This window comes from Anomaloglossus baeobatrachus, chromosome 6, assembly GCF_048569485.1.
Source record: "Anomaloglossus baeobatrachus isolate aAnoBae1 chromosome 6, aAnoBae1.hap1, whole genome shotgun sequence".
NCBI classification, from domain to species: domain Eukaryota; kingdom Metazoa; phylum Chordata; class Amphibia; order Anura; family Aromobatidae; genus Anomaloglossus; species Anomaloglossus baeobatrachus.
In genome coordinates, this window is record NC_134358.1 from 298,208,149 (window position 1) to 298,233,165 (window position 25,017).

At 44.3% G+C, this 25,017-nt stretch overlaps 1 protein-coding gene across 2 annotated transcripts in view; it reads right to left on the bottom strand.

Moving 5' to 3' along the window:
* The window catches only part of ELP2 (elongator acetyltransferase complex subunit 2), a 143,971-nt gene that overhangs the window by 38,610 nt on the left and 80,344 nt on the right, over window positions 1–25,017 (bottom strand). For both annotated transcript variants that reach the window (XM_075314886.1, XM_075314885.1), the window contains exons 12-13: window positions 13,639–13,788; window positions 446–634 (exon numbers count right to left, since the gene is read on the bottom strand). In XM_075314886.1, the coding sequence (XP_075171001.1) occupies window positions 446–634; window positions 13,639–13,788 (339 nt within the window). The remainder of the gene's footprint in view (window positions 1–445; window positions 635–13,638; window positions 13,789–25,017) is intronic.

The following is a 25,017-nucleotide window of genomic DNA, read 5'->3' on the forward strand; positions in this document are numbered from 1 at the left end:
ATATGGGCGTCTCCGTTGTCCGGTGCCTCCTTTTTCGGCCATCTTCGTCCTCTTTCTGAAGGCTGCGTGCATGACGCTTCTACGTCATACACACTCTCCGGTCCTGCGCAGGCGCACTACAATACTTTGATCTGCCCTGCTCAGGACCTGAATGCCGGCGAGTGTGGATGACATCGGACGCGTCATGCTCCACAGCTTCAGGAGATGGAGGACAAAGATGGCCGAAAGAGGCGGCACCGGAGAACTGAGATGCCCATATGGCCAACCATGCGACCGTTAAGTATTATAAAGTGATTTTTATGTTCTACACAGCGGACTGGGCTCTTATACACAGCATGTTAGAATGCTGGATGTAAGAGCCCGGTGGTGGTGGCCGCAGCTTATAGGTGACAGATTCCCTTTACGGCTATATAGATTTCCAGTAATAAATGGTAATATTACTTACATTCAAAAGAATTGTATCCATTGATATGTCAGAAATGCGACTAAAGTTTTCTATGAAGTTCCTTGTTGCAGAGAACACCCGGAGAACTTTCTCATCTGCTCCAGATACAAAGTGGAATCGTCCAATCATTGCAATGCACTGCATGTCGTAGCCATGAATCTGCGGCCTTGCTATTTCATGCCAAGTTACCTATGTAAAAAGAAAAGCGGGTCATAAATGGACATGTAACAGAAAAGCACTGCACCCATCTACTCTCAACATGGCTTCAAAACTGGGCGATTTTCATTGACGTGATTACCACTGTCAATCACTCAACTCCTCCTCAGCGAGCTATGACGCACATTCTTATCATAGGTGAATAACGAGTGAATGAAGCATTTTCAGAAGCGGATCCTGCTTCATACCAGGCAGACACTTACTGGGCTAGGCTAGGGTATGTTCACACATTGCATTTTTCCTGGAAAAAAAAATGCAACATTTTACTGTACTAGCAAAGTGACAGATTCCGGAAACCTTACGCAATGTAAAATCTGCAGCATGTCAACATTGTTAATATTTTTGCAGTATTTTTCTCCCATTTAAATAAACGAGAAAAAAAAACCCATTAAAAAACTCCTGTACGTTACGTGTTTTTTCTGCCAGCACTTCCGTATTTGCAGCAGGTTTTTATGGCTGTACTTACATAGTCGTCATCTGCTTGTAACTACAGAGGCCATATTGTGCACTAATCGCTGTATTCAACACCTTAAATTCCGCTGTCAATATCTTACAGCGGCATTTAAAATGATGCCAGTATCGGCACAAGTGGTCAAAGGCTTCAATCAGCACCCTGCATCACAATAGGCATGTCTGTCTGATAGGTATTATGTTTAGGATCCAATCAAAGAAAAGTTGCCTTATTTTGACTGGTGGGCACAAATTAATTGGCCAACTTGTGAGCAAAGAACCTTAATTTTATAGTCTCATTCTACAGTCATAGCTTAAGATGCTGGTGCCCTTCAAATTTTTCCAGAAAATGAAGTATTTCTCCCAAAAAGTTTTTTGCAATATTACAATGTTTTGTCATACACATGTTTAATTCATTTGTGTGCATTGGAACAACACAACACAAAAAGAGAAAAAAGGCAAATTCGACATAATTTCACACAAAACCCTAGAAATGGACAAAATTGTTGGCACCCGCAGCTTAATATTTGGTTGCACACCCTTTGGAACAAATCACTGTAAACTGTAGGTACCCAGTTACGAGATATGCCGTGAAGTGGCAACTGGGCAGATATAAAAATGGCCATTTATATATGCTAAATATCTATTTTTTCTTAGCTTTTCCTTAGCAGTAATGCAGGTCCATGTTCACACATGCATGGTTCCCATACTTTAGCATTATCAGAGTGCAAACTGTCTTTTTGTATTTTATGTTATGTTCAGTTATGCACCTGTTCACACCTCAGTTTGGTGAGTGCAGTCAGTCTTTTTGTCTTTATTTTCACTGGTGGGCACAAATGAATTGGCCAACTTGTGAGCTAAGAACCTTAATTTTATAGTCATGGCTTAAAATGTTGGTGCCCTTCAAATTGTTCCAGAAAATGAAGTATTTCTCCCTAAAAAATTCTTGCAATATTACATGTTTTGTCATACACATGTTTAATTCATTTGTGTGCATTAGAACAACACAACACAAAAAGATAAAAAAGGCAAAATGGACCTAATTTCACACAAAACCCTAGAAATGGGCCAGACTAAATTGTTGGCACCCTCAGCTTAATATTTGGTTGTACACCCACAAATCATTGCAATCAATCGCTTCCAATAACCATCAATAAGCCTCTTACACCTCTCAACTGGAATTTTGGACACTCTTCTTTTGCAAATTGATTCAGATCTCATATGTGTAGGCTGTCTTCCCCCGACAGCAATTTTAAGATCTCTCCACAGGTGTTAAATAAGATTTAGATCCAAACTCATTGCTGCTACTTCAGGACTCTCCAGGGCTTTGATTCCATCCATTTATGGATGCATCTTGGAGTATGTTTGGGGTCATTGTCCTACTGGAAGACCCATGACATAGGACACAAACCCGGCTTTCTGACACTGGGCATTACTTTGCCTCCTAAAATCCTTTGGTGAGCCTCAGATTTCATATTGCCTTGCACACAGTCAAGGCACCCAGTGCCAGAGGCAGCAAACCATGTTTGAACCTCCACTATATGTGACTGTAGGTACTGTGTTCTCTTCTTTGCAGGCCTCATTCCATTTTTAAAAAACAGTAGAATTTTGTGCTTTACCAAAAAGCTCTATCTTTGTTTCTTCTGTCCACAAAATGCTTTCCCAGATGGATTTTGGCTTACTCATGTACATGTTGGTAATGTGCAGTCAAGCTTTTTCATGACTGTGTCAGCAGTTGGGTCCTCCTGGGTCTCCTGTCATAGCAAGTCAATGGATTGTTTGTGCAGACACTAAAGCACCCTGAGCCTGCAGGACTGCTTGAATTTCTTTGCATTTTGATTGGGGCTGCTCATCCACCATCAGGACAATCCTGCGTTGCATCCTTTCATCAATTTTTATTTGCTTTCCACATCTAAGAAGATTAGCTATAGTGCCGTATATGGACGTATTATTTTTCCATAAGAAAAATATTAGGAGAAAAAAAATGGTGTAGGTCCCATCACAGGTTATATTATTGAGGTGATTCGTTGTATACGGAGCCAAATGGAGGTACCATACTTTTGTGCATCAAACGTACTCCTAGTAAACTTTATGCCATCAGGTTTTTGCCACCCAATCTAAAAGCAGCATAACATAGTGGCAGAGACCCTGATTCCAACGATGTGTCACTTACTGTGCTGCTTACTGTAGATTTGATTAAATCAATGATTATGAAGATTATCACTAGAGGACTATTAAACCGTCTGCCATGTAGTCCTGCATATTTAGGTAGTCCCTCCATTGATTGACAGCTTTCTACCTATGCACAGTTTACTCAGAATGCTGTCAATCAGTGGTGCGTGCGGGGTTATACAGAGCTCAGTAGTCAGAGAACTGCTATATCTGCTGAAGAGAAAACAGTGGTTTTATTAAAAACTACCAGAATCAACCCAATAAATAATACATTTCTGAAATCAGTGTCTTTGCCCTTACATTATGCTGCTCTCAAATAGGGTAGCAGAAACCTAGTGACAATCTCCCTTTAAGAGGACCACAAGCACATTCCTGCTACTGGGTCACAACAAAGCACATGTCGCTGCAGACCTATCTAGGTGGCCCTGCAAAGAAACATACGTCACATCATTACACTGTTTTAGTCTTGTCGCTTGGGCTGTCGTGTTGCCTAGCAACAAGCCTGGCTTTCTCACAGACCTGAATAGCTTTCTCAGGCAGACAACGGTTATTCAGCAAATTGTAAATAAGAAAAAATGGTACTAAGTGTCAGGGTAGGGTAAACCCAAAGGAATGAGCCGCGCAGAAAACAAAAGACAATCTATATCTACACATAGGTCTAAAGGCAATATACATACAGCATATACCTAACAATCAACTGTCCATTACCACACACAATGTTAGATGCTATTAAACTGTGTTCTTCGTGGCCAGCACGTGACGTTTCCCCACATTAACATAATGCACTGGCAGAACACATGTAGAACAGACCTTTGTACGGCACTTGTTCCTCCTCAACACATGACCCCACATTTTAGGGAGTGTAAATGGAGGGCCAAGCATTCAACCTGCTGCTCAATTTGACCCTTGTATGGTAAAAAAAAAAAAGTAAATTGCAATTCAGGCATTGCTTTTTAGGTTTTGCTTTTACTGCGTTCATTGTGTGTAGTGATAAGCGAGCACTACCATGCTCAGGTGCTCAGTACTCGTAATGACTAGTGATGAGCGGGCACTACCATGCTCAGGTGCTCAGTACTCGTAATGACTAGTGATGAGCGAGAACTACCATGCTCATGTGCTCTGTGCTCATAATGATTATTGATGAGTGAGCACTACCATGCTCTGGTGCTCAGTACTCGTAACTACACCGTGTGCAGAATTATTAGGCAAGTTGCATTTTAGAGGATTTATTTTATTATTGATCAACAACAATGTTCTCAATCAACCCAAAAGACTCATAAATATCAAAGCTTAATATTTTTAGAAGTTGGAGTGGTTTTTTTTTTAGATTTGGCTATCTTAGGAGGATATCTGTTTGTGTAGGTAACTATTACTGTGCAGAATTATTAGGCAACTTAATAAATACCAAATATATTTCCATCTCACTTGTTTATTTTCACCAGGTAAACCAATATAACGGCACAAAATTTAGAAATAAACATTTCTGACATGCAAAAACAAAACACCAAAAAATTAGTGACCAATATAGCCACCTTTCTTTATGATGACACTCAACAGCCTACCATCCATAGATTCTGTCAGTTCCTTGATCTGTTTATGATCAACATTGCGTGCAGCAGCCACCACAGCCTCCCAGACACTGTTCCTAGAGGTGTACTGCTTTCCCTCCCTGTAGCTCTCACATTTTATGAGGGACCACAGGTTCTCTATGGGGTTCAGATCAGGTGAACAAGGGGGCCATGTCATTGTTTTTTCATCTTTTAGACCTTTACTGGCTAGCCACGCTCTGGAGTAGTTGGATACATGTGATGGAGCATTGTCCTGCATGAAAATCATGTTTTTCTTGAACGATACCAACTTCTTCCTGTACCACTGCTTGAAGGTGTCTTCCAGAAACTGGCAGTAGGTCTGGGAGTTGAACTTCACTCCATTCTCAACCCGAACAGGTCCCACAAGTTCATCTTTGATGATATCAGCCCATACCAGTACCTCAACTTCACCTTGCTGGCGTCTGAGTCGGAATGGAGCTCTCTGCCCTTTACTGATCCAGCCTCTGGCCCATCCATCTGGCCCATCAAGAGTCACTCTCATTTCATCAGTCCATAAAACCTTTGAACAATCAGTCTTAAGATATTTCTTGGCCCAGTCTTGATGTTTTATCTTATGTTTCTTGTTCAAAGGTGGTCGTTTTTCAGCCTTCCTTACCTTGGCCATGTCCCGGAGTATGGCACAGTATGTGCTTTTTGATACTACAGTAATGTTGCATCTCTGAAATATGGCCAAACTGGTGACAAATGGCATCTTGGCAGCTTCACGCTTGATTTTCCTCAATTCATGGGCAGTTATTTTGGGCTTTTTTTGTCCAAGACGCTTCTTGCGACCCTGTTGGCTATTTGCCATGAAACGCTTGATTGTTCGGTGATCAAGCTTCAAAAGTTTGGCAATTTCAAGACTGCTGCATCCCTCTGCAAAACATCTCACAATTTTGGACTTTTCAGAGCCCGTCAAATCTCTCTTCTGACCCATTTTTCCAAAGGAAAAAAAGTTGCCTAATAATTAAGCACACCTTATATAGGGTGTTGATGTCATTACACCATACCCATCCTCATTACAGAGATGCATATCACCTGATTTACTTAATTGGTAGCCTATACAGCTTGGAGTAGGACAACATGTATAAAAAGTATCATGTGATCAAAATACTCATTTGCCTAATAATTCTGCACACAGTGTAGTGACGAGCGAGCATTACTGTGCTCAGTACTCGTAACTAGTGATGAGCGAGCACTACCATGCTCGGGTACTCGGTACTCGTAACTAGTGATAAGTGAGCACTACCATGCTCGGGTACTCGGTACTCGTAACTAGTGATAAGTGAGCACTACCATGCTCGGGTGCTCGGTACTCGTAACTAGTGATAAGCAAGCACTACCATGCTCGGGTGCTCGGTACTCGTAACGACTAGTGACTAGTGACGAGCGAGCACTCCCAGGCTCAGGTGCTCTGTACTTGTAACTAGTGATGATTGAGCACCCATATGCTCTGTATTCATAACTAGTGATGAGCGAGCACTACCAATGCTTGGGTGCTCGGTACTCGTACCTAGTGATGAGGGAGCACTACCATGCTTGGGTGCTCGGTACTCGTAATTAGTGATGATTGGGCACTACCATGCTCGGTATTCATAGCTAGTGATGAGCGAGCAGTACCATGTTCGGTTGCTCAGTGCTCTTAACTAGTGATGAGCAAGCACTACCACGCTCTGGTGCTCGGTACTTTTAACTAATGATGAGCGAGCACTACTATGCTCGGGTGCTCATAACTAGTGATGAACAAGCACTACCATGCTCCGATGCTCGGTACTCATAACGAGAAGTTGGATGCTTGGACATGCATGACCCAAGCACCCGAGTATAATGGACATCAATGGGGAACATCAGCATTTCTCCAGGAAAAATTGGACTAAACACTAAAGTTGGTTAAAATGAGTGGAAATAGGTAAAAAACATCATAAATAACATTCAATTTGTTCCAATTTTCATTTCTAACAGCTAATAAGAATAACTAGCCTGTACATTATTATGGAATTTCTTCCTATATGACATATAGTGCTGTATCGGTATAAAGCAAGTCTCAGAAGGTAATCAGTGCCATTTAGAGCATACATTTTGTTGAGATATTTTGCTACACCATTTACATAGTCCCCAAGGTGTCAGAAGAGCAGAAAACCCCTAAAAGTGAAAACGTTGTTTATGCAATTTCCTTTAAGGTGTGTTATCAGGACAATCGCGTTGGGAAACTCCAACACTAGTCTGCCATCATGTGTCTGTCCCCTCTGCCATGTGTGTGTCCCCTCTGCCATCATGTGTATGTCCCCTCTGCCATCATGTGTACAGTGTGTACAGAAAGTATTCAGACCCTTTTAACATTTTTCACTCTTTGTTTCGTTGCAGACATTTGGTAAATTCAATAAATTTAATAAGGCCACTGTGCTCTTAGGGGCCTTGAGTACTGCAGAAATTCTTTTGTAACCTTGGCCAGATCTGTGTCTTGCCACAATTTTGTCTCTGAGCTCCTTGGGCAGTTCCTTTTGACCTCATAATTCTCATATGGTCTGACATGCACTGTGAGCTGTGAGGTCTTATATAGACAGGACTTGATTTGGAAAGGTGCACACCTATCAGTTTAATTAAACACAGCTGGACTCCAATGAAGGAGTAGAGCCATCTCAAGGAGGTTCACAAGGAAATGGACAGCATGTGACTTAAATATGAGTGTCCGAGCAAAGGGTCTGAATACTTATGACCATGTGATATTTCAGTTTTTCTTGTTTAAAAAATGTGCAAAAATTTCTACATTTCTGGTTTTTTTTTTCTGTCAAGATGGGGTGCAGAGTGTACATTAATGAGAAAAAAAATGAACTTTTTTTGAATTTACCAAATGTCTGCAACGAAACAAAGAGTGAAAAAATTAAAGGGGTCTGAATACTTTCCGTACCCACTGTATGTCCCTTCTGCCATCATGTGTCTGTCACCTCTGCCATCATGTGTCTGTCCCCTCTGCCATCATGTGTATGTTTCCTCTGCCATCTTATGTATGTCTCCTCTGCCATCATGTGTCTGTCCCCTCTGCCATCATGTGTATGTCCCCTCTGTCATCATGTGTATGTCTCCTCTGCCATCTTGTGTATGTCCCCTCTGCCATCATGTGTATGTCCCTTCTGCCTTGATATCTCTCCTCCATCACCTTCATATCCTGATGGAACCTCTCGCCTTGTTCCTCGCTGAAGTCTCCAATGTAATCTGGAAATCTGTTTCATTGGCTATGGAGATTTCCTAAATTTCTAAAGTTAGAGAGCATATCTTTCACCGATTCTTCATAATTGTCTACGCTGTAATTAACCAAGTAGTTATTCACACAGAGACAAAAGTCTTCCAGGCTAAAGCCTCAGTGTTATTCATGCATGTGGTAAAATTTGAATTGACCATGAGTTTATGAATATGAAGACCATAAGAGATTCCAGCTTTTAGTTTTTCCATCCTCAGTCCAAGGAATGATCTAAAAATGTACTTGAAGCAATAATCCAATTTGTCCAAAGGCCTAAGAAATTGCTTCAGTAATCTTAGCTTCATATGGAAAAAGTGGAAGAATGATTTTGTTCTTGTCCATCACGATATTTGCAGTGCCAACAATCATTTTCTCCCTTGTAGGCCATGACCTTTCCAATGATCTTTTCTTTGCCTTGCTATCCCAGAGGCACATGAAGCATGGTTATTTTGTGTATCCAGATTGCTGTCCATGCAAGGAGTTCACAATCTTCAGATCAACAAAAATTGACCACTGATGTTCATGATAACGGATTATCTTTAATACGATTTTTACATTTTCATATTCTTCTTAAGTTTTATTGAATGAGCAATAGGAAGAGACGCATAAGTGATAACATTGTGCAAGAGAACACATTTCAAGCTTCTAATGGAGCCGTTTATAAAAAGCCGCCAGTCTTCTGGTCGATATTCCGTTAGTCCCATTTCAAGTACAATTCCTGAAACATCATTGCATTATACAAAATCTTCCTCTTGGTTGAAATATGGGAGAAGCTTCTCTTGTCTTGTCTGATAGGCAGAAGTTAAAATTACAGCCTTGATAAGATTCTGTTCATTAAGTCAGGATGCTAAAGGATTTTACTTTATTTATTTTGCTCACTTATGTGGCACCATTAACTCCACAGCGTTTCATAGACATCTTCATTTCTGGACCCATTGGGTCTCACAATCTAAATTCCCTATTAGTATGTCTTTCAAGTGAGGGAGAAAACCAGAGTACAGTACAGAGAAAACCCATGCAAACACGGGAAGAACATACATATTCCTAAGGCCCCTTTCACACGTCAGTGATTCTGGGACGTTTGTGCTTTTTTTAAAACGTACCAGAATCACTGACATACGCAGACCCATTCTAATGAATGGGTCTGCTCACACGTCAGTGATTTTTCACTGCACGTGTCTCCATGCGGCGTACCCGCGTGTGCGTGTTTGCTGCACGGAGATATGTCCATTTTTTTCTTGCATCACTGATGTCCCACGGACCACGCAGTGGTGTGGTCCGTGAATCACGTGCCAGAAAAAAACGTGCTTTTAAAATAAAAATCATTTTTACTCACCCGGCGTCCAGCGATGTCCTCTGCAGCCCGTTCTCCCTGCTGCTTCTGAGCCGGCTCATTATTGTCGCGCATATTCATTATGCGCGACACAGCCGACCCGGAAGCAGCTGCTGCGGGGGTCACCGCCGGCCGGATGCTGCACCGCGGGAGCGATCAGCACCATGGACAGCGGGAGCGCGCACGGGTGAGTTGTTTTCTAAGTGCAATCACGGGCCACGGAGAACGGAGCCCGGATTGCACTTAGACAACCCACGTGTGCCGTGAATGACGGCACACGCAGGGACATGTGCGTGTTTTACACGCCAGTGAAAAATGTCACTGTTTTTCACTGACGTGTGAAATGGGCCTTACAGATGTTGTGTTTGGAAGAATTTGTGCCCAAGACCCAAGAGCTGAAAAGCTACAGTGTTAACCACTGAGCTACCATGCTGCCCTAGTTTTCAACTAGCCATGAGATAAAGTCAGTGAGAGAGGGGTCTACCAAAAGCTCCAACATCGACATAAACAGGTACACTAGGTAACAATGTTAAAGTTGGGGCTGTAGGGTGTTAGGGTAACCTAAAAGGAGCATTCAGCCTACAGTGACCCTAAAATGTGTGGCTAGCTTAGGCTGAAAGAAGGAAAAGAAGAGTCTTCATACCTTGAGAATGGAGATTTTAAGCTTCTATGGCTGACAGGACATAGCTTATTCCTGTGTCAAAAACTGAAGAGTTTGGAGCATAACGAGCTTTTATCAGCTAAAGTTACTGCATATAAGGGTTCCAACTCGCAGTCATGCTTTCACTTATCATTAGTGATCACATATCTAGAAGTATTTCTGTATGACACGGAGCACTTCTAATCACAGGAGGCGATTTCTAGATCTTTATACATGATCCTCTCCATAAGGGGCAACTTCTATATCTGCTAGTGACGATCATAAAGGAGTCTTGAAAGGCCATACTGTCTCGTTTATTGAATACATATATAATGTCTACATTTAGAACTTTACACAGCATAAAACTGACACGCTTATGAAGAAGCTCGGGGTATAACATAATAAGCTGTAATACGACAATGCATTTAGCACACAAAGAAGCACGGGATGGGATTTTATAATCTAGTTAACTGTAAATGCAATAAAACGCTTGTGTGCACCTGACTCACTGCAGCGTCCGCCCTAATGTCTATCGATCGGTATTAAAGATGAATCACCGCGCTGTATAGGTAATCCTTTTGGGGGGATTTTAAATAAACACTCAATTTTCTACAAGTAGTGATACAATCTTGAATGTGCAATAAGGAACACCATAAACGTTTCATCATAAATAAATAGCAATAATATTGGCTTTAACCTTACAACATAAGTCGCTGCATTTTACAGCATAGCACTTGTGAGCATATGACACAGGGCAACCAGATTATATGAGGTCTATAGAGATCAAGGACACCTCATTACACCACACAACCATCATTAAAAAGAACCAGTCACCAAGTCAAAAGTGGCCATTTTTTGCTTCTATTATATTCCCGCTGAGTTCTTGAGTATTTCATCTTTTGTTGGTTTTTTTTGCTTTTATTTTACAAATCCACCATACGGATCCATAGATATAGGCCTTTTTAATTAGTGGAAATTTTTATAGTCTTTTCCAAGGGGACATTGCTAACAGGCTAATAATGAAAGGCAGATATGCCCCGAAGAATCCTATGAGCAACGCGTCCTTGGTAAGGACCATAAAAATATGAACTAAATAAAAAAAGAACCAAATGGCGGATTTAAAGAAAAAAAATATACAAAAAAATGAGTACTTAGGAGTACAGCGGGGATAAAACCAGGACAAATACTGGACACTTTGGTTTCTTAAAGAGAATCTGTCAGATGCAATAGACACCCAGAACCATGAGCAGTTCTAGTGCATATTGCTAATCCCTGCCTAACTGACCCTGTATCTAGTAACATATTTCTAAATATCCTTTATGATATGCTGATGAGCGCAGGGACTAGTCGCAAGGGTGCTAGTTCCTGCGCTCATTCCGCCCTCTTAGAAAGTTAGCACGCCCACAGGGGCGTGCTAACATGCTATTCAATGCCAGCGTCATCGGTGGTGATGCGCATACCTGTGTTCATTGTCACCGTTGAGGACTCCGGCTTTAGGCTCCATGTGCATGATCAGAAGTCCCGATACTTCCGGTCATGGGCACTATGAACCCGGATGTACGTGTCCCGGCTTCAGAGAGGTCTAGTGTTCATGACCTGAATTGCCTGGGACTTCTGATCATGCGCACTACCCGGTGTCTGATGCAGTGACAACTAACAGGTACGCGCATCACTGCTGATGATGACGTTGGGCAATAGGTCATTGAATAGCATGTCAGCACGGTCCTGTGGGCATGTGAACATGCTAAGATGGCGGAGTGAGCACAGGATGTAACACCCTTGTGACTAGTCCCTGTGCGCATTAGCATATCATAGAGGATCTTTAGAAATACTTTTTCGAATCTCTTTATCTATGCTACTTACTAGATACCGGGACTGTTTGTAGGCAAGGATATCAATACGCACCCAGAACTGCTCATGGTTCTGGCATATTGCACCTGACAAGTTCACTTTAAGCGACTTTATCTCTTTTTGTCTCTAAGGAGGACCTGTTACCGGGTCAGTATGTAAAATAAAATCAAAATTATTTATTTCATTGATATGCAGTGCCCTACTTCTAAGAGGTATTCATCTTTGGAGCCACTACAAATAGCAGAAGAAGAATATGATGAAGTCAATCACTGGCGGCTCTACAGAATTCTGTATTCAAAACCAAACACTGAAATGTGCACATCAGTCACTCTACGGCGATTACAGATAGGATTTTTTGTTTGGGCTGCGTCTCTTCACTCAGAATCTCTATGTCTAAAAGCAATTATAATTTATTATTTTTTTGGAATATTCTGATTGGTATCTAGGTGGTATAAATGTCAAACAAGTGTGATAACAGACAACTTCTGAAATCTATTAAACCATCATTCACTTTAATGGCATGGTTGGTCACACTTTCTTATGGCACAATCTGTTAACAAATATGTTAAAGGGATTCTGTCAATTGGATCAATCCTCATAAAGGGTCTATCTATATGGACATGTAAGTCATAGAAAGTAGAATAAAATAATACCTGGAGATCTGAGATCCAATACCTCAATCACAATCCACACTTTTCTTAATATGTAAATGAGCTGTTAAGATCTTTGGGCAGGAGAGAGATCTCCCTGAGAGTCTGCTCCCAGAGCTACTTAAAAATGAAAGGGGATTATGTAATTTGGAGACATGTAATGACTGACAGTATTCTCTCCTGATCTACATGTCTCATACTGGTAACGCCCCCTTTCACTTAAAATACGTTCTGGAGGCAGATTGTCAGGAAGAGCTGTGTCCAGCCCATAGATCTTAACAGCTCATTTAAATATTAGCAAAAATGTGGATTTCTTTGGAATAAGACATTAGATCACAGATATCAAGGTATCATTTTATTCAACTTTTTATGATCTTTATATCTATATAGATGGTTTAGGAAGGTTGATCGTACTTGCATATTCCCTTTAAAAAAAAAAAATAAAAAAAAAAAGTTTTCAAGAAGTACAGTGTGCCAGAGGTTTACCGATGGTTGAAACAGCACTCCAGCGTTTTGTGTTTTGTTTTTTTATCTCAGTGCTGGAATGGAGATTAAAATGTAAGTCCTCAAACCCCTGTCATATACTCAGCTTCTGGCGTTTTTCATCCTTTTTCGATGCCACTCCAAATTCCGCAGTGCCATCTTGTGCTCATAATTCTGACTGACTGGAAGTCAGAAGTTACAAGGTCTTAATGCAACTCTATGAGAGCCAGAATGATGCTCTCATAGATTTGTATTGAGTTGTGACCTCTGGCGTGCTCCATTAAACAGTGTAGCTACCAGCAAGTCACAAATCACAGGAAACCAATGTGAGCGCCGTGAGAATAAGACAGGGGGCAAGGGACATACATTTAAAGCAACACTCCAACGGTGCAATTATAAAAACAAAAAAGCTAAAGTGGTGCTTTAAATGGATTACTACTTATGTTTTATATATAAAAGGGTTCCCACATGGTACTATAGACAGTATTCTAGATATATTTCTTGAAATTAAAAACATACACAAAAAATTAGAATTCTAGAAAGCTGCAATTCTATTACACTAATGCAATACCTCTGCTTGGTCACTTCTTTTCCAAGGAGCAAACAGTCTGGTAGTTTGGTCTGCACCTACTGTTATTATAAATTCTCCATCAGGATCCCATCGGAGTCCCTGAACACTGTTGAAATGTCCAGAGATCACGACCATAGGAATCCACTCGTCCTAAAGATTCAGGAAACAATATATGTATATTAATGGAACATACATATAAATATGCAAATAAGAAAAATACTACTGAGATGCAGTTTATTAAAGGGATTGTCCACTATGGGGACAATTTTTGTTTTTTTACTTAAATCAATGTATTTAGCTTGGGTTTCATTAAAAATATTGCACTAGCTGCCTTATTCTCCCTCTGTGTTGTATACTCTGTCAGAGGTCCAATCAGAGAATTTGTAAGTCTTTTATCTTAGCCCCAAAAATATACATTTAAGTTAAAAAAAAAATAATTACCCCCAGAGGTAGAAAACCCCTTTAACTATATTAAGTGTACGACTATTGTCAACCAAGACTTCACCCTAGAATTGGTCTGCTGATGTTACTTGAGAAAGGGTTAAGAAAATAATGGTTAAGGCTGCATTTAGGCTACATGCGCACGCTGCTTCTTTTTCGTGTTCACAAACTGCAGCCAAAACTGCACCTTGTCAGAGAGAGCCTGGAAATGTCACAAAAAATGTAGGTGCTTTTTTGGTGCATTTTTGCTGCTTTTTTGGTGCGTTTTTGGCTGCAGTTTTGTCAACAATTGTTTCATGTATTTTTCAGTTCAAACAAGCCCATAAAGCTTGTTGAATTGGGAAAAAAAAAAAATTAGAAATAAATAAATAATTAAAAAAAACGGCGTGCGGTCTCCCCCAATTTTAATGCCAGCCAGATAAAGCCATACGGCTGAAGGCTGGTATTCTCAGGATGGGGAGCCCCACGTTATGGGGAGCCCCCCAGCCTAACAATATCAGCCAGCAGCCGCCCAGAATTGCCGCATCCATTAGATGCGACAGTTCTGGGACTGTACCCGGCTCTTCCCGATTTACCCTGGTGCGTTGGCAAATCGGGGTAATAAGGAGTTAATGGCAGCCCATAGCTGCCAATAAGTCCTAGATTAATCATGTCAGGCGTCTATGAGACACCCTCCATGATTAATCTATAAGTGACAGTAAAAAAACACACACACCCGAAAAATCCTTTATTGGAAATAAAAAACACAAACACATTCCCTCATTACCAATTTATTAACCCCGACAAACCCTCCATGTCCGGCGTAATCCAGCATGCTCCAGCGTCGCTTCCAGCAGTGCTGCATGGAGGTGACCGGAGAAGCAGCAGACACCGCCGCTCCGGTCACCTCCATGCAGCTAATGAAGACAGCCGCGCGATCAGCTGAGCTGTCACCGAGGTTACCCGCGGCCACCGCTGAATCCAGCGGTGGCCGCGAGTAACCTCTGACAGCTCAGCTGATCGCGCTACAGCGTGGAGCCGGCGGCAGGAGCGTGGAGCCCGGGACTTGCGGCGGCGGCGGTGAGAGGGGTCCATCATCTCCCCTGTGCGGGGACCGCGGTACTTCGGGGAACACGGGGAGGACGGGACTATCAGCGGCGGCAGCGAGAGGGGGATGGACGTTGGCAGCTGAAAACATTGATTTTTCCCTCTCGCTGCCGCCACTGCTGATAGTCCCGTCCTCCACATCATCTCCCCTGTTTCGTGCACGCTGGGGACAGTGGTACTTCGGGGAACACATGGAGGACGGGACTATCAGCGGCGGCGGCAGCAAGAGGGAAAAATCAATGTTTTCAGCTGCCAATGTCCATCCCCCTCTCGCTGCCGCTGCTTATAGTCCCGTCCTCCACATCATCTCCCCTGGGGACAGCGGTACTTCGGGGAGCACATGGAGGACGGGACGGGACCACTTGCCTGACCTCACTTCCTGACAAATCACCTGCGTTTTTGCTAGCAAAAACGCAGGTAAAAGGCAGGTAAAATGCACCACTTTTGATAGCATGCATTTTTCCTGCGTTTTTGATGCCCTCATTGATTTCAATGGGTGACAAATGTTGACAAAAACGCAGGAAGAATGAACATGCTGCATTTTTTTTGTCACAAACTTTTGACAAAAAAACCGCTGACAAATAAACTGCAGTGTGCGCATGACAAATCTGACTTCTCATAGACTTTGCTGGGAAGTCAGATGTCAGAAAGTTCTGCTGACAAAACTGCAGCCAAAAAAGCAGCAAAAAAGCAGGAAAAAAGCAGCGTGCGCATGTAGCCTAACACGAATGTGTGAAATGTCCGAGTGCTGCCTAATTTTTTAATCAGACAGCACACAGACTCATTTAGTTAGGTGGATCTATTCAGTTAAAATGTCAGATCTGAGAATGATATCTGCTAAACTGAAAGCAGATCAATTTTGATGAAGAAAAGAATAGGAGATACTCAGTGAGTGCCTGCTCTCCGATAAAAAAATAATCTGGCAGCACTTAACACAGATGTGCAAATGCAGCCTTAGAAATCCCCACACAAATTAGACCAAGGTTGTCTGAACCCTGCCAATATTGACAGGTTTGGCCGACTGTCTACTGTGTATGCAGGCACTGGCCGACTGATCGTCAGAGAGATTTTGATCAGGTAGGTCTGATTTCAGGCTGCTTATTGATTTATTCCCCTTTTTCATAGAGAACACAGGAGCACTAGGCTAAATGAGCGCACGTGCATGGGAGAGCGGTCCGACATGGCCGCCTGCGTGGGAGAGCGGTCCGACATGGCCGCCTGCGTGGGAGAGCGGGCCGACATGGCCGCCTGCGTGGGAGAGCGGGCCGACATGGCCGCCTGCGTGGGAGAGCGGGCCGACATGGCCGCCTGCGTGGGAGAGCGGGCCGACATGGCCGCCTGCGTGGGAGAGCGGGCCGACATGGCCGCCTGCGTGGGAGAGCGGGCCGACATGGCCGCCTGCGTGGGAGAGCGGGCTGAAATGGCCGCCTGCGTGGGAGAGCGGGCCGACATGGCAGCGAGTGTGGGAGAGCAGGCCGACATCACTGCTTGCCTGGGTGAGAGGGCCGACATGACCGTGTGCGTGAGAGAGCAGGCCAACATGGCAGCGAGTGGAGGAGAGCAGGCCGACATGGCCCCGTGTGTGGAAGTGTATGCCAACATGGCTGTGTTTATGTAAGAGAAGGCTAACATTGCTTTCGTTTGCCTGTCAGCTATCTCATGTGTATTGCTGGCTTGATACTGATAGCTTTTATCATTTACATGAAAAAAAACCGCCAGCACAAAGTTTCTGCAGAGAAAGCACCTTTGGTCTTTCCAATTACACAAGAAGGTAATATATTGTCCATATTAACATCTCAGCCTACTCTAGAGCAAATTATATCGTAATCAGCTTAAAGTGATCTGCAATTTAAGAAGCTCTCCTTTCAGGAGTGCAATTTTTAGCCTTTAGCTTTATCATGGACAAACAGCCCGCTGAAAGGTGCAGGGCATAGCAATGAAGAGACGCGAGGCAGTGCTGTGCCGTATATCAGCACCATGGCGCTCTGACAGCAGGCAGCTCGCAACTTTTATAAATAAAATAAAGAAGTGCCAGTTGGACTTCTGTTGCAATCAGCTCTAATGTGCTGCAATACTGATTGCCATCTGCCCTGCACTGATTAGCATTGCATCCCCACAAAAGGAAGATCATCTTAGCGGAGAATCTATCACTTGTAGGGAGTGGAGGCTGAAATCTCCCTTTCTCTTACAGTTTAATGACTAATTAGACGCTCTTTGGTAGTGATTTTGCATGCTTCTAACTTTATGACTCATACGCACAAATATTAAGCAGTAGACATACAAAATAACGCAAAAGTAAAAAAACATGTGATATCTGCAGTTGTTAAAGCCTGCATGCACATCAGGTGAAAATGGGCCAATTAATGATTATTCGTCGATGGCCCCAAACACATGCCATCAATTTTTTAATTTTTATTTATTTACTTTAACAATTATGAACGTTCATCGGTTGGTTGTTGTGCAAAAAGGAGGTTTAAAAAAAAAAAATCACCCGTAAAACGTTTTCTACGTGATAATATACAGTTAGGTCCAGAAATATTTGGACAGTGACACAAGTTTTGTTATTTTAGCTGTTTACAAAAACATGTTCAGAAATACAATTCTATATATAATATGGGCTGAAAGTTCACACTCCCAGCTGCAATATGAGAGTTTTCACATCCAAATCGGAGAAAGGGTTTAGGAATCATAGCTCTGTAATGCATAGCCTCCTCTTTTTAAAGGGACCAAAAGTAATTGGACAAGGGACTCTAAGGGCTGCAATTAACTCTGAAGGCGTCTCCCTCGTTAACCTGTAATCAATGAAGTAGTTAAAAGGTCTGGGGTTGATTACAGGTGTGTGGTTTTGCATTTGGAAGCTGTTGCTGTGACCAGACAACATGCGGTCTAAGGAACTCTCAATTGAGGTGAAGCAGAACATCCTGAGGCTGAAAAAAAAGAAAAAATCCATCAGAAAGATAGCAGACATGCTTGGAGTAGCAAAATCAACAGTCGGGTACATTCTGAGAAAAAAGGAATTGACTGGTGAGCTTGGGAACTCAAAAAGGCCTGGGCGTCCACGGATGACAACAGTGGTGGATGATCGCCGCATACTTTCTTTGGTGAAGAAGAACCCGTTCACAACATCAACTGAAGTCCAGAACACTCTCAGTGAAGTAGGTGTATCTGTCTCTAAGTCAACAGTAAAGAGAAGACTCCATGAAAGTAAATACAAAGGGTTCACATCTAGATGCAAAGCATTCATCAATTCCAAAAGTAGACAGGCCAGAGTTAAATTTGCTGAAAAACACCTCATGAAGCCAGCTCAGTTCTGGAAAAGTATTCTATGGACAGATGAGACAAAGATCAACCTGTACCAGAATGATGGGAAGAAAAAAGTTTGGAGAAGAAAGGGAACAGCACATGATCCAAGGCACACCACATCCTCTGTAAAACATGGTGGAGGCAACGTGATGGCATGGGCATGCATGGCTTTCAATGGCACTGGGTCACTTGTGTTTATTGATGACATAACAGCACACAAGAGTAGCCGGATGAATTCTGAAGTGTACAGGGATATACTTTCAGCCCAGATTTAGCCAAATGCCGCAAAGTTGATCGGACGGCGCTTCATAGTACAGATGGACAATGACCCCAAGCATACAGCCAAAGCTACCCAGGAGTTCATGAGTGCAAAAAAGTGTAACATTCTGCAATGGCCAAGTCAATCGCCAGATCTTAACCCAATTGAGCATGCATTTCACTTGCTCAAATACAGACTGAAGACGGAAAGACCCACAAACAAGCAAGACCTGAAGGCTGTGGCTGTAAAGGCCTGGCAAAGCATTAAGAAGGAGGAAACCCAGCGTTTGGTGATGTCCATGGGTTCCAGACTTAAGGCAGTGATTGCCTCCAAAGGATTCGCAACAAAATATTGAAAATAAAAATATTTTGTTTGGGTTTGGTTTATTTGTCCAATTACTTTTGACCTCCTAAAATGTGGAGTGTTTGTAAAGAAATGTGTACAATTCCTACAATTTCTATCAGATATTTTTGTTCAAACCTTCAAATTAAACATTACAATCTGCACTTGAATTCTGTTGTAGAGGTTTCATTTCAAATCCAATGTGGTGGCATGGAGAGCCCAACTCGCGAAAATTGTGTCACTGTCCAAATATTTCTGGACCTAACTGTATGTGAGACTAATGAGAACGTGGCGTTCCTGTGGGTGGAGATAAGGGGAAGGAGAAAAAATAATTAAATTCTGAAAGGGGTTTGTTATAAGTCTTCGAGTATAATGGAAGCAGTTGAAAATATCCTCAAAAAGCATGTGGATGAGGCAGCAAATTGGGGAGTAGTCGTTTTATATGGGGGACTTCATCTACCCTGATAGAGTCCTGCAGGGACAAGCAAAGAAAACTTTTTTTTTTCTTTATGGCAATTCTTTCACAATTGGTTCAGGATCCAACAAGAGGGATGAATGTCTAGACTGAATTTCAACCAATAGGCCACAGAGAATATCAGGTACACTACAGTTCAAAAGTTTGGGGTCACCCAGACAATTTTGTCTTTACCATGGAAAATCATACTTTTATTTATCAAAGGAGTTGCATAATGAATAGAAAATATAGTAATATAGTCCAGAGATTGACTTGGTTAGAAATAATGATTTTTACTTGAAATAATAATTTTCTCCTTCAAACTTTGCTTTCGGCACAGAATGCTCTCTTTGCAGCAATTACAGCTTTGCAGACCTTTGGCATTATAGCTGTTAATTTGCGGAGGTAATCTAGAGATATTTCGCCCCATGATTCCCCCTCTCACAAGTTGGATTGGCGTGATTGGCACTTTTTGCGTACCATACGGTCAAGCTGCTCCCACAACAGCTCAATAGGGTTGAGATCTAGTGACTGGGCTGGTCACTCCATTACATATAGAATACCAGCTGCCTGCTTCTTCCCTATATAGTTCATGCATAATTTGGAGGTGTGCTTTGGGTCATTGTCCTGTTGTAGGATGAAATTAGCTCCAATCAAACACTGTCCACAGGGTATGGCGATGCAAAATGGAGTGATAGCCTTCCTTATTCAAAATCCCTTTTAGATTGTAGAAATCTCCCACTTTACCAACACCAAAGCAACCCCAGACCATCACATTACCTCCACCATGCTTGACAGATGGCGTCAGGCACTCTTCCAGCATCTTTTCAGTAGTTCTGCATCTCACAAATGTTCTTCTTGTGTGATCCAAACACCTCAAACTTCGATTCGTCTGTCCATAACACTTTTTTCCAATCTTCCTCTGTCCAATGTCTGTGTTCTTTTGCCCATATTAATCTTTTCCTTTTATTAGCAAGTCTCAGATATGGCTTTTTCTTTGCCACCCTGCCCTGAAGGCCAGCATCCCGGAGTTGCCTCTTCACTGTAGATGTTGACACTGGCATTTTGCGGGTACTATTTAATGAAGCTGCCAGTTGAGGACCTGTGAGGCGTTGATTTCTCAAACTAGAGACTCTAATGTACTTGTTGCTCAGTTGTGCAGTGGGGCCTCCCACTTCTCTATCTACTCTGGTTACAGCTTGTTTGTGCTCTCCTCTGAAGGGAGTAGTACACACCGTTGTAAGAAATCTTCAGTTTCTTGGCAATTTCTCGCATGGAATATCCTTCATTTCTAAGAACAAGAATAGACTGTCGAGTTTCACATGAAAGTTCTCTTTTCTGGCCATTTTGAGAGTTTAATGGAACCAACAAATGTAATGCTCCATATTCTAAACTAGCTCAAAGGATGGTCAGTTTTATAGCTTCTCTAATCAGCAAAACTGTTGCCAGCTGTGCTAACATACTTGCACAATGGTTTTCAAGGGATTTCTAAACATCAATTAGCCTTCTAACACAGTTAGCAAACACAATGTACCATTAGAACACTGGAGTGGTGGTTGTTGGAAATGGGCCTCTATACACCTATGTAGATATTGCATTAAAAACCAGACATTTGCAGCTAGAATAGTCATTTGCCACATTAACAATGTATAGAGTGTATTTCTGTTTAATTTAATGTTAGCTTCAATGAAAAAAAATGTGCTTTTCTTTAAAAAATAAGGAAATATCTAAGTGACCCTAAACTTTTGAACTATAGTGCAATTGGGTTTGGGGTTATTTGGGTAATAGTGATCATGAATAATAATAAGTTTTCATATATCCTTTAACCGCTTACCGACATATGATGTACTGGTACGTCATATGCTGGCTGCCTGCCTTTGATGTAGGCTCCACTGCTGAGCCCACGTCTTTCCCAGTAGATGATGGTCAAATTAATCAACCATCATGCGTCTTTAACATCCGTAGGTAGAGTGTAGCTCTGTCCACTCCACGGCTGTTAACCTGTTAAATAGCGCTGTCAAATTCTGACAGAGACAAAGAATGCGAAGTAAAAAACAAAATCTAAACCAGGGGTCTCAAACTCGGCTGGGTGTATGGGCCGCACACAGGAAAAAAAATAATTTGAGGAGCCGCAGTCCTTTCAGGACAAAGTGACATTGGTAGTGGTACCATTTTTTCTGTGTGTGTGTGTGTGTGTGTGTGTGTGTGTGTGTGTGTGTGTGTGTGTGTGTGTGTATGTATGTATATGTATATATATATATATATATATATATATATATATATATATATATATATATATATATATATATATATATACACATATACACTTTTTTTTTACATTTTTTCCCCTTTTTGTAAGTAATACAGTTTTACAATAACCACTGCATAGTAATTTTGGCCAACATCTTGTGGTAATGTGCCCCATCTTGTTTCCCATCCTGTAAAAATGTGTGCATCCTTGTCCCCTTGTAGCATGTAGCAATGTGCCCCAGCCTCAGCTAACACACACACACACCCACCCTGTGCAGCCTCAGCTAACACACACACACATACACACACACACACACCCTGTGCAGCCTCAGCTCACACACACACACACACCCACCCTGTGCAGCCTCAGCTCACACACCCCCCCCACACCCTGTGCAGCCTCAGCTCACACACACACACACACACACACACACACACACACACACACACACACCCCACCCTGTGCAGCCTCAGCTCACACACCCCACACAACCCCCCACCCTGTGCAGCCTCAGCTCACACACACACACCCCCCACCCTGTGCAGCCTCCGCTCACACACACACACACCCTGTGCAGCCTCAGCTCACACACACACACACACACACACACACACACACACACAGTGCAGCCTCAGCTAACACACACACACACACACACACACACACACACCCCCCCCCACCCTGTGCAGCCTCAGCTCACACACCCCCCCCCCACCCTGTGCAGCCTCAGCTAACACACACACACACACCCCCACCCTGTGCAGCCTCAGCTAACACACACACACACCCCCACCCTGTGCAGCCTCAGCTAACACACACACACACCCCCACCCTGTGCAGCCTCAGCTAACACACACACACACCCCCACCCTGTGCAGCCTCAGCTAACACACACACACACCCCCACCCTGTGCAGCCTCAGCTAACACACACACACACCCCCACCCTGTGCAGCCTCAGCTAACACACACACACCCCCCACCCTGTGCAGCCTCAGCTAACACACACACACCCCCCACCCTGTGCAGCCTCAGCTAACACACACACACCCCCCACCCTGTGCAGCCTCAGCTAACACACACACACCCCCCACCCTGTGCAGCCTCAGCTAACACACACACACCCCCCACCCTGTGCAGCCTCAGCTAACACACACACACCCCCCACCCTGTGCAGCCTCAGCTAACACACACACACCCCCCACCCTGTGCAGCCTCAGCTAACACACACACACCCCCCACCCTGTGCAGCCTCAGCTAACACACACACACCCCCCACCCTGTGCAGCCTCAGCTAACACACACACACCCCCCACCCTGTGCAGCCTCAGCTAACACACACACACCCCCCACCCTGTGCAGCCTCAGCTAACACACACACACCCCCCACCCTGTGCAGCCTCAGCTAACACACACACACCCCCCACCCTGTGCAGCCTCAGCTAACACACACACACCCCCCACCCTGTGCAGCCTCAGCTAACACACACACACCCCCCACCCTGTGCAGCCTCAGCTAACACACACACACCCCCCACCCTGTGCAGCCTCAGCTAACACACACACACCCCCCACCCTGTGCAGCCTCAGCTAACACACACACACCCCCCACCCTGTGCAGCCTCAGCTAACACACACACACCCCCCACCCTGTGCAGCCTCAGCTAACACACACACACCCCCCACCCTGTGCAGCCTCAGCTAACACACACACACCCCCCACCCTGTGCAGCCTCAGCTAACACACACACACCCCCCACCCTGTGCAGCCTCAGCTAACACACACACACCCCCCACCCTGTGCAGCCTCAGCTAACACACACACACCCCCCACCCTGTGCAGCCTCAGCTAACACACACACACCCCCCACCCTGTGCAGCCTCAGCTAACACACACACACCCCCCACCCTGTGCAGCCTCAGCTAACACACACACACCCCCCACCCTGTGCAGCCTCAGCTAACACACACACACCCCCCACCCTGTGCAGCCTCAGCTAACACACACACACCCCCCACCCTGTGCAGCCTCAGCTAACACACACACACCCCCCACCCTGTGCAGCCTCAGCTAACACACACACACCCCCCACCCTGTGCAGCCTCAGCTAACACACACACACCCCCCACCCTGTGCAGCCTCAGCTAACACACACACACCCCCCACCCTGTGCAGCCTCAGCTAACACACACACACCCCCCACCCTGTGCAGCCTCAGCTAACACACACACACCCCCCACCCTGTGCAGCCTCAGCTAACACACACACACCCCCCACCCTGTGCAGCCTCAGCTAACACACACACACCCCCCACCCTGTGCAGCCTCAGCTAACACACACACACCCCCCACCCTGTGCAGCCTCAGCTAACACACACACACCCCCCACCCTGTGCAGCCTCAGCTAACACACACACACCCCCCACCCTGTGCAGCCTCAGCTAACACACACACACCCCCCACCCTGTGCAGCCTCAGCTAACACACACACACCCCCCACCCTGTGCAGCCTCAGCTAACACACACACACCCCCCACCCTGTGCAGCCTCAGCTAACACACACACACCCCCCACCCTGTGCAGCCTCAGCTAACACACACACACCCCCCACCCTGTGCAGCCTCAGCTAACACACACACACCCCCCACCCTGTGCAGCCTCAGCTAACACACACACACCCCCCACCCTGTGCAGCCTCAGCTAACACACACACACCCCCCACCCTGTGCAGCCTCAGCTAACACACACACACCCCCCCACCCTGTGCAGCCTCAGCTAACACACACACACCCCCCACCCTGTGCAGCCTCAGCTAACACACACACACCCCCCACCCTGTGCAGCCTCAGCTAACACACACACACCCCCCACCCTGTGCAGCCTCAGCTAACACACACACACCCCCCACCCTGTGCAGCCTCAGCTAACACACACACACCCCCCACCCTGTGCAGCCTCAGCTAACACACACACACCCCCCACCCTGTGCAGCCTCAGCTAACACACACACACCCCCCACCCTGTGCAGCCTCAGCTAACACACACACACCCCCACCCTGTGCAGCCTCAGCTAACACACACACACCCCCCACCCTGTGCAGCCTCAGCTAACACACACACACCCCCACCCTGTGCAGCCTCAGCTAACACACACACACCCCCACACTGTGCAGCCTCAGCTAACACACACACACCCCCACACTGTGCAGCCTCAGCTAACACACACACACCCCCCACACTGTGC